The following is a 10,347-nucleotide window of genomic DNA, read 5'->3' on the forward strand; positions in this document are numbered from 1 at the left end:
AACTAGGTCACTCAGGCTGCAGAAATAGAATCCCTTGTTGAACTCTTGGAATATTTCCTTGCTGAGGCTAAGTGACAGATGGGCCCAACACACAATTTTTACTCAGAAAAACTTAGAAAAAGAAAAATGAAATGAAAAACCAGCTAAGAAAACAAGGTTGAATTGGCAGCCTTCTTCTTGAGGGAGGTAGCCCTGTTTCCTGGAATGTTAACTTGTTTTTTATTATATGCACCCTGCTCCTCTTCTTTGTAAGTCATTTTTATAGGGGAAAATGCCATTAAAAATATTCTGTTTACCTTGAGGTTTCCTCTCTTTTATTAGAGCAGGCTGTGATACTCTGAGAAAATGAAATGTGTCAGCATTTTGAGGCCATGCTAGATAGTCACATTTATTAACTGGTGTATTAAATAAAATGTGGAGTGGAGGTGAAGGAGTTTGAAGGTGAAATATGTTTTCTTCAGAGCCCTTGAATAGGAAATTGCCAACTGCTGGATTTAGTTGTTAGAAATACTTAGGAGGTGGCAATCAGCAGAATTATTATTTTTTTGTTGTTAATTCTCACCCGAGGATATTTTTTCATTGATTTTAAGAGAGAGTGGAATGGAGGGGGAGAGAAACATGATGTGGGAGTGACACATTGATTAATTGCCTCCCGCATACACCTGACCAGGGCTGGGGATCAGGTGGCAACCAGTAGGTGCCCTTGACCAGAATCGAACCAGGCACCTTTCAGTCCATGGGCTGACGCTCTATTCTCTGAGCCAAACTGACTAGGGCCAGAATTATTTTTAAATTCAGTATATTTTTGGCTTTTCTGTTCTCGCTGGTCTCCTGAAGGTGATTTTGAATAATCTTATTTTCAGTGTTTATTCCTCTTCTCCTGTTGGATAATCTTAAGAGAAAGTGGGAAGGAGTGGTCTCTTAAGTTTTTTGTTTTTGTTTTCAATTTTTAGGTCTGTGGTTTACCAGCAGAGTTCAAAAGAATCTGCCACCTTGCAGCCATTTTTCACGTTGCAGTTGGATATTCAGTCTGACAAGATCCGTACCGTCCAGGATGCATTGGAAAGCTTGGTGGCAAGAGAATCTGTCCAAGGTTATACCACAAAAACCAAACAAGAGGTATATTCACGGTTGATCTTGAACCTGTCTACCGAGGCACTCGAGTATGGTGGACAGAACACAGAATTAAGAATGAGGACAGGTGGATTTGAGTTCAGCCTCTTAAATCAGTTGCTTAACTTTTTTGGACTGAGATTTTTCACATTTTTAGATGAAATGGTTGAAACAGATGATCCTAACAATCTCCTTTAGCTCTGAGTCATGTAGCACAAGGTAACGGTCTTGGGGATTATTTATCCTGAGTTGCGTTTAACTTTCTGGCTATCTAATCATGGCACCACAAAGTCATTGCTACCCCTATCAGAGGCCTGTGGCTTGTTTACATTCCTGATATCATAGAGCACAGTTTCATGAGATTAGTCAGGACATAAAAGAGATTCATAGCACATCTGTTTTGCATTTGATTGTAGATCTTCCAGGACATTGAAGTTGAGGAAGTCATTGTTCTGGTGCCTGTTGTTCTTTGATTTGATCTGGAAAAGACAAAAGTCTTTCAGACTTGAGGAGTGGAAACACAGATTGTAGCTTACTGTGATGCACCTGTCAGCTCAATCTGGAGAGATGGGTAGATTCTGCTCTTTGAGAGCTTCCTAGTTCCTGGCTGTCTCGATGTACCAGTTTATGCCTGTTTCCAGCTCTTCAGTTGAGAATGTCTCCTCCATTATTCTCCTAAATTGTGGCAATGAATTCATACACATGTGTTGGGAAATGAGTGCAGGCTAGTGATGGGCAGTGCTTTTTTTGAACAGTTTGTGGTATTCCTGTGAAGCTTGATTGAAATAATAGTGTATAGTGACTGCAAGGTGAAGAATGATGTCCCAGTGTAGAACACGTGTCAGCTCCTTGCATAGCTGAGGTGGACATACCCTTGCCTTGCGACTTGTGACCTGAGTGAAGAACAAAAGTAGGATGTGTTCCTCTGGGGACTTCAGTGCATCTGGGGTCTCCTGCATTGGATTGGTGAAGCCAGCTCTTGGGTTCACCTAATTATGCCTAATTATGAAACTATGCCTAATTCTCTACCATATTTTCTGATTCCTTCTCCTGGGCAGTTTTGTTTAAAATTGAATAGTGGTGGAAGCCAGTGTCAGAATCTTGGCAGTTGGCTTTGTGAATAAGCTAAGGAGATTCTAGTGGTGGGACTTAATGGAAGAGAAAGCTAGTGGGTACTTGTTTCAGGGAGGTTGCTTTGTGTGGCAGGAATGTGAACTTGGTTGTGGGGACTGTCCACAGCTTGTTCTCTGGCAGCTGTGACTCCAGAGGTGGATGCGCTGTCCTGGCCACTGGCCACTCTTCTGCGCTCTTCTTTGAGCCAGCTGTGCAGGTCTGCCTGCTCATCCTGCTGCGGAGGCTGTCCCTGGGCTATCGGGAAAGCCCTTTGTGATGTATCTGTTGTTCCCTCTGTTGCTTCTGCTGCAGTTAAACTTGGAGTTTGGGGAGGAGGTGGAATGGGAGTTACGGATTGAGATAGAGGTGGTTATTGGACTATTGTCAGAGAGTGCTAAGGAAAGATGATTTTTTTCTGGGTGGCAGGCTGAGAGAAAAGATTCAAGAAAGAAGTGGTGTTTTGGCAGAGCCTTGAAGGTTAAAAAGAACAATTCTAGCTGTTCTAGCTCCATGGTCATGATGGTGTGTGGTAATCTGATAAGAGAACACTCAGAAAAGCAGATACTTAAGGAAGGAACATTTTGGACAACTTGTGATATCTGTAAAGAGCAAATAACACAATTTCTGGAATGTGGTTTTTTAAACTTTTTAAAATACCAAGTTGTTTTTTGAATAATGTTTTTATTGATTTTAGAGGGAGAGAGAGAGGAAGGGAGAGGGAGAGGAAGAGAAACATCGATGACACATCAGTCGGCTGCCTCCTGAATGCTGCCACTGGGGATTGAGCCTGCAACCTGGGCATGTGCCCTGGCCATGAATTGAACTAGTGACTTTTTGGTCCATGGGACGACACTCAACCAACTGAGCCATTCTGGCAAAGCCCAAGTTTAATTTTATTATACTTTTAAGTCAAATATCTTTTGTGTGTGTGTGTGTGTGTGTGTGTGTGTGTGTGTGTGGTGTGTGTGTGTGTGTGAGAAACACAGGATGATGGTCCATGGGAAATGTGATTAGAATCTGCTTTTGCTGAGTGATAAGAAAGTGTGCCTCCATTTGTATGGAAACCCAAAAACACATTTAAGAATTTCAGATTAGCCACCTAGTGAACTGCTTGAGGTTTAACCAGTTAACTGCCAAGCATCCAAAATGGAAACCATCCCCACATGACATCATTTAAAAAATTAAAAAAAACAAAACATATTTTTATTGATTTCAGAGAGGAAGGGAGAGCGGGATAGAAACATCAGTTATAAGAGAGAATCACTGATTGGCTGCCTCCTGCACACCCCCTATTGGGATCAAGCACTGCAACTCGGGCATGTTTCCTTGACCGGAATCGAACCTGGGACCCTTCAGTCCGCAGGCCAACGCTCTATCCACTGAGCAAAACCAGCTAGGGCACGCCATGATATTTTGAATTTAATTGCATCTGTAGACGCTTATGGTGTACAAAAGGTTAAGGTAAGAATGACAGGTCTCCACACAGAGAAGCATCCCAGAGATACTTCAATCCAGCTCTCCCAATTCTCAGGTGAGGAATCCGGAGCCATCATTCCTAGTTTCATCTGTTGAGCTGTGGTCATGCTTTTCATTCAGTCACAGATTTTCATTCAGTCACAGATTGTGTTAGATACAGAAACACTAGAATACAAAGACACGGTGGGCATGTTATCTTTTCTTAAAGAGTTTATAAGTATAGAGAACAATAAAGGAATGAAGTATTGTTGGTGAAGTTGCATTTTAATAAGCATTCATTAGACATGTGGAAGTATATATTAAGTTGCATTTAATAAAAAGCATTTATTAGAAGCTATGAAAGGGTTAGAATAAGTAGTTTTAGGGTTAAAGCATCTAATTCAAGAAACACATCAGCCTCAGTTTCATCAACACTATGAGAGTTATTAAAAAACAAGCTAATAAATATATAACTCAAGATACCACTAAGTTAGCTTTTTTATGCTTCTGCCTATTTGTCATTAGTGCCACAGAGCAAAGATTGTTAACGTGAGTTCACAGATGGTCTCAGGCACCCAAGGGATCCTCTGCAGTTGTGTTTACAAAGATATATGCATTTTTCTAAGAAGGACACTAGTAGCTTTCTAAGGTGTTGAAAAGATCTCACAACCCCGGAACGGTCCAGAAGCTCTGCCATGTACTGTAAGGAGTCGGCCCTTGAGGTCTTTGAGTGGAAGGGGCGTGGCCTCTGCTGCCTGGAGTCAGATGGCCGCTGGACCTGTGTGCTTTGTGTCCCAGGTCGAGATTAGTCGGAGGGTGACCCTGGAAAAGCTTCCTCCTGTCCTTGTGCTGCACCTGAAACGATTTGTTTACGAGAAGACTGGCGGATGTCAGAAGCTTATAAAAAATATTGAATATCCTGTGGACTTGGAAATTAGTAAAGGTGAGAAATATGTAAGGCAACAGCGTCTGTGGTGACAGTACTCCTGGAAACCAGTGGGCATTTGACACATGAGCATTTCTGTAGAAGGTCAAGATGAAGGAATTTCTTGACTTTTAATAGACCTTTTTTCAAATTCTCATTAAAATGGCTTTTTAAAAATAAAGGCAAAAATAAAACATACAATCTTACTAGATTAGAAAAAATAGGTTTTATCCATCAAAATGAGTATCAATTTATAGATTAATGGTACAAAATAATTTTTCTTATACTACGTATTAACAACTGTGTGGGTCAGCCTGATTAAATGGACTTTTTTTTAGTGAATTAGGAATATTCCCTATAGGCCACTGGGGGTTTCTCTGACCCAGTTGCAGTAACATACCTGTTAGGTTTGTGTGTTGCCACGAGTCTCCATCATGTAACCTGGGCTTAGCAGCAGCGGCACATTCTGGCAAAAGCACCAAGTTCAAGTTGTCTTGCTGTAAGTACAGCTTGAAGCAGCTTTCCTTGAAAGCTTCAGAATTTATGAAAAATGTTTTCTGATAATGAAGCTTGATTGGGAGCAACACAAGTTAGAGGTGATTCTCAAAATAATCAGAGTGTCTGGAAAACAGGAAAGAGGACAGGGGATGGTGTCTCCGGGTCGGGTAGAGCCCTGGGTCCCCGTCACCTTCCCTGCCTCCCCTCCCTCCCCACAGCACGGCACCCACTTGCCATGCCTTTTGGGCCAGGTGACTCAGGAACTAACTGGTGGGTGGCAGCCTATGCTTATGATCGGCTTCTACACCCCAGGGATGTTCCATTTCTTCCTGTGGCTGAAAATGTGGACTCCTGTGCCAGTTTCTGGCCCTCCCCTCCTCTCATAGCGAGCTGCTTCATTCCTAGGCAGCATGTTTTTCTGATCCCATCTGAGGACCAGAACAGGGAAGAAACTCCAGCTGAGAATCACATACTGAGTCATAGTCCCAATCTACATGGCTTTCAGGAAACAGCACGCCAACAGTGACCCACTCTTGCACCTTCCCTCACCCCCAAATTAACCACTTAGTTGGACCGACTTGTGTGGTTTCCTACAGACACTATTTGCATGGCTTTTCTTGTTACATGTATTTTTATATCAGCTGCCACCTCAGATGCTTTCTAGAAAGAGAAATGACAGAGCTGAGAAGTAGAGAAGGAGCCAGTAATCTCCGGGTGAACTCTTCCCAGCATCTGAGTGGTGCTTCTGTAAAGGGGAACTGTGTGCTTTAAGGACGAGAGGGCCTGGCCTGCACCAGCTGGTAGTCGGAACCTCTGTGGAGAAGCCATATCACTGTTGTGTAATTGAAGTTGTGTGGGCCTGACTCCCATGTAAAATACTTTACTGCCTAGGTTTTCTAAGACTGTTTTTTTAATTTATTTTGTTTTTTGCCTTTAAGAGGGCAACCCCCCCACACACACTTTTTAGAACATCTGCTTTTTTTAAAATGAATTGTGCTATTATTTTTGAATCTTTTTTTAAAAAAAAAATATATATATATTTTTTTAAATCCTCACCCAAGGATATTTTTTCCACTGATTTTTTTTTTTTTTAATATATTTCATTGATATTCTACAGAGAGGAAGGGAGAGGGATAGAGAGTCAGAAACATCGATGAGAGAGAAACATCGATCAGCTGCCTCCTGCACACCTCCCACCGGGGATGTGCCCACAACCAAGGCACGTGCCCCCGACCGGAATCGAACCCGGGACCCTCCAGTCTGCAGGCCGACGCTCTGTCCACTGAGCCAAACCTGTCAGGGCTAGAACATCTGCTTTTAAGGAGTTTCTAGCATGAGATTAATAGTTTCAGTATGTTACTTATACTTCTTTGATGGATTGGTTGCTGATTATGTCTTTTACTACACTGCACAGCTAATTTTCTTCGTGGGTCACTTTTTATGCAAATAAAGGAATGGAGTTTTGTTTCCCTGGTCCACCAGGTAGTTCTGTGAGTGGAGACTTGTTAGTCCTTTGCTTCTGTTACTCTGAGACTCTCTGTAAGTGCTTTTATAGATCGGAGCTGTTGATATTTTGTTTTTCAGAGCTGCTTTCTCCAGGAGTTAAAAATAAGAATTTTAAATGCCACAGAACCTATAGACTATTTGCAGGTAAGTAATTTTGTACACTAATTCCCTGTTAAAGCAATGATAAAAGAGTTTCTACTTAGGCATAATTTTGCCATAATGCCACTTAACATAAAGACTAGATTTCACTATCGGTATTGCTATGGAATTTTTAAGTCAGGAAATCATTTGAAAATGTGTGTTTTACCTGAAATTTGGTGCTTGGAATTCGACAAAATACCCTCTTGGCTCTAAACTGAGCCCAACATAAGACCTTGTTGACATGATCATTTCTGTCTCAGACAGAGGAGTAGGTTTAGGCCGCCAGGCTGGCACTTGGAGAATGTGACCTTTTCCTGCTGCCGTGTGGTACCTGTAGTACATGGTGCTTGGAGTGGCTGTGACATGGAGTCACCCAGCTGGGTTAGGCGTCCCAAACTCTTCATATGGCACTGTCAGGTGTGCATGAGAAGGTGGCCTGAGCTCACATGCTTCTTAGTCAGTCACGGGAATCCCCCTCTGGGGTGGGTAAGGGGGGTGCTGGACAGCCCTGTCCCAGAACCAGGAGCCTGGAGCTCCCTGTGGCTCCAGCTTGTCTTCTAGGCCTTTTTTCCCATTCTTTCTCTTCTATAGCCTGAGTCTCTTGTGCCTTGGAAGCTTTATATCTCTTTTGATAGTTATTTGCAACAATTGTGTTTGCTTTTCTGGCTGTCTTTATTAGCATTTTCTAGCTTCTTTGTCATCCTTCGGTGTTGCCTTCGGTGAGGTAGGTGCTGTGAGTCATCATAGAAGACATTTCATAGAAAACTTGGGATTCTCATTTTTTTCATGTGATATAGCATATTCCTATATCACAATCAATTCCATGAAAATTACGCTTATCCTATATAATAAAAAGCTAATATGAAAATTGACCGAACGGTGGAACGACTGGTCACTATGGATGCATACTGACCACCAGGGGGCAGATGCTCAATGCAGTAGCTGCCCCCTGGTGGCCAGTGCGCTCCCACAGGAGGAGCACCGCTCAGCCAGAAGCCAGGCTCATGGTTGAGGGTGGTGATGGGAGCCTCTCCCGCCTCTGCGACAGTCAGACATCCCCTGAGGGCTCCCGGACTGGGACTGTGAGAGGGTGCAGGCCGAGCTGAACCCCCATCTCTCCCCCCCCCCCCGCGCCCCCCCCCCCAGTTCATGAATTTCATGCACCAGGCCTCTAATCTTACCTAATAGAAGAGAAACATGCAAACTAACTATCACTCCACTACGCCCACAGCCAGTCAGATGTGAGTATGCAAATTAACCCAACAAAGATGGAGGTTAATTTACATAGGGGCAGAGGGGCGTGATGCCTGCTATGAGGGGAAGGGGGCGGTGGAGGGAGCTGTTGGAGCGGTGCTCTGGACAGAAGCAAGGACTTGCAGGCTCCCGGGTGGGCCGGGAGCAGGGACTGGCCGGCTCCCGGGCAGCTGGGGAGCGGGGATGTGCCGGCTCCCGGATGGCCCGGGGAGCAGGGACTTGCCGGCTCCTGGGCGGCTGGGAGTGAAGCCAGGGGAAGGAAGGCCTATTCTTGCACGAATATCATGCAACGGGCCTCTAGTTGTAATATAATTCACTAATTCCTTCTAGTGGGTATTTAGGTTCTTCCATTTTTTCATTGTTATAAAATCTGTGTCTAAGATTCTGATACTCTCGTTTAGAACAGTCTCGAAGTGGAGTTGGCTAGATCAAGGGCATGAACTTTTTGTAGGTCTCTGGGTGTTTTTAGATGTTGATTACTTTATACTGTGGCTCTGTGGGGGTGTCTTTCATGTTCTAATTTCCAGTGTTCTCTCTAAAGTATTAAATATTCAGCTGGCTGATAACCCTTGCCTAAAGGGCTGACAAATGGAACAACCCTATTTTATCAGCATTTGTTTTATTGTTTGTGATGTATTGAACATTTAAAAGATGTTAAGATGTATGTGCATACCTTTTTATTGTAAATTGTTTAAGGTCTTTGTGTTTGAATAAACTGCCTTGTGTCATTAAGTTCTCTCTCTCCCACCTATGTTGGTAAGTGTCTCACAAGACAGACAGCTGTTTTGGAGGTAGTCAGGCGGGTGTGTTTAAGCTGTTGGTGTGCAGTGCTTGTCTCACTGGGCCCCCACCGGGCCCTCTCTTCCAGTGGTCTACCATCACGGCAGCAGTGCGACGGGTGGTCACTATACTACGGACGTCTTCCAGATTGGTCTGAATGGCTGGCTGCGCATCGATGACCAGATGGTCAAGGTGATTAACCAATACCAGGTGGTGAAGCCCGCTGCAGACCGCACAGCCTACCTCCTCTATTACCGCCGAGTGGACCTGCTGTAACTGCCTGTGCTCTGTGTGTGCCGACACCTGCTTGTAGAACATCAATTCTCACTGACTTCCTTCCTCTCTTTAGTGGCTCTTTAGAGAGAAACTCTTCCTCCCTTTTGCAAAAATGGGCTAGAATGAAAAGGAGATGCCTTGGGTTTGTGCACAACATAGTTTATGGTGTCTTCTCACTTCCAAATCAAAATCACTTGGTTGAAATAGACTGTCGCTTGATTTAAGAAAATACACAAAAATCCATAATTTTGAAATAATGCTGATTCCTGAGTTGGAAGGGAACTTGCATTTGATTCCCAGTCTGATTGCTTAGTAGGATGAATTCTGCACCAGCAACGACACTTGTAAATTTGTGAAAATGAATTTTATCTTTACTTAAAAAATGAATTTTTTAATCCATCACACTTTCTTCCCCCACCCTTTAGTTTTTGATAAATGATAAAAATGAGCCAGTTATTGGAGAAGAAATAGTTCTTCAAGAGAAATAAACACAAAAAATGAGTTGCTGGTTCCTAATAGGAAAAAAAAATAAATTTTAATAATTGTGTGACGAAAAACTGCTTACGTACACATTACAGATCAAACATTTGGAGTTAAGGTGTTAGTCACATAGATGGGTGATTGTAACTTTATTGTCATTAAAAGATTTCAAATTGCATTCATGCTCCTGTGTACACACAATGAAATACGGGCAAAATAATGAAGATTGATCTTACGTCCACTCTGTTTACTTTTGCTGCCTGCTCTTCTCTAATGCTGCGTCTCCAGTTGTACACAGTTTAGTGATGCCTAGGATATCAAGTTGTCGCCCATCAATAAAAATCACTAAGTTGGTCTAACACTGTGCTTGGTGTTTCTTTGACTGAGTGCCTTTTCCAGCGACTGGGATGCAGGCTGTTGGATCAGCTGACGTGTGTGAGAGAGCCGTGCCGAGACTCAGGCTATGCTTGTTTAATGTTTCCCAAGTGAGAACGGGGGTGATTTGGGTAAATGGGTTTGAATCTTCAAATAGCAGAAAAGGGGAGGTGAAGTCTCCCTCAGTTGTTTCTGTGCTGTATCTAACCCCCGTCCCCACCCCGCCCCCGCCCCCGCATTATCAGCGTCACCAAAGTGGTGGGTTTTGATGGGCCTAGCATCTTTTGTGTGCCACTGGGGCATCCTGGCACCGGACGCCACCCTCGCATTGTGGAAAGGAAGCCTTCCTGGACTGAAGAGGTGGAGAGGAGGGACAGCCACACTCAGGCCACCCCCATGGCTCTTGTGCCACTAGTGCCCCGCTTTCGCGC

At 43.6% G+C, this 10,347-nt stretch overlaps 1 protein-coding gene across 2 annotated transcripts in view; it reads left to right on the forward strand.

Annotated features, from left to right (window-relative positions):
* Positions 1–9,901, forward strand: part of USP10 (ubiquitin specific peptidase 10) — a 64,161-nt gene extending 54,260 nt beyond the window's left edge. Inside the window, exons 11-14 of one of the 2 annotated variants that reach the window (XM_080645619.1) lie at positions 954–1,119; positions 4,480–4,624; positions 6,689–6,754; positions 8,874–9,901. In XM_080645619.1, coding sequence (XP_080501745.1) covers positions 954–1,119; positions 4,480–4,624; positions 6,689–6,754; positions 8,874–9,061 — 565 coding nt within the window. In that variant the 3' untranslated portion in view covers positions 9,062–9,901. The remainder of the gene's footprint in view (positions 1–953; positions 1,120–4,479; positions 4,625–6,688; positions 6,755–8,873) is intronic. The other variant, XM_080645620.1, reaches the window with a different exon arrangement.
* The last annotated feature ends 446 nt before the right edge of the window (positions 9,902–10,347 follow it).

Source organism: Plecotus auritus (assembly GCF_963455305.1).
Source record: "Plecotus auritus genome assembly, chromosome: 10".
NCBI lineage: Eukaryota > Metazoa > Chordata > Mammalia > Chiroptera > Vespertilionidae > Plecotus > Plecotus auritus.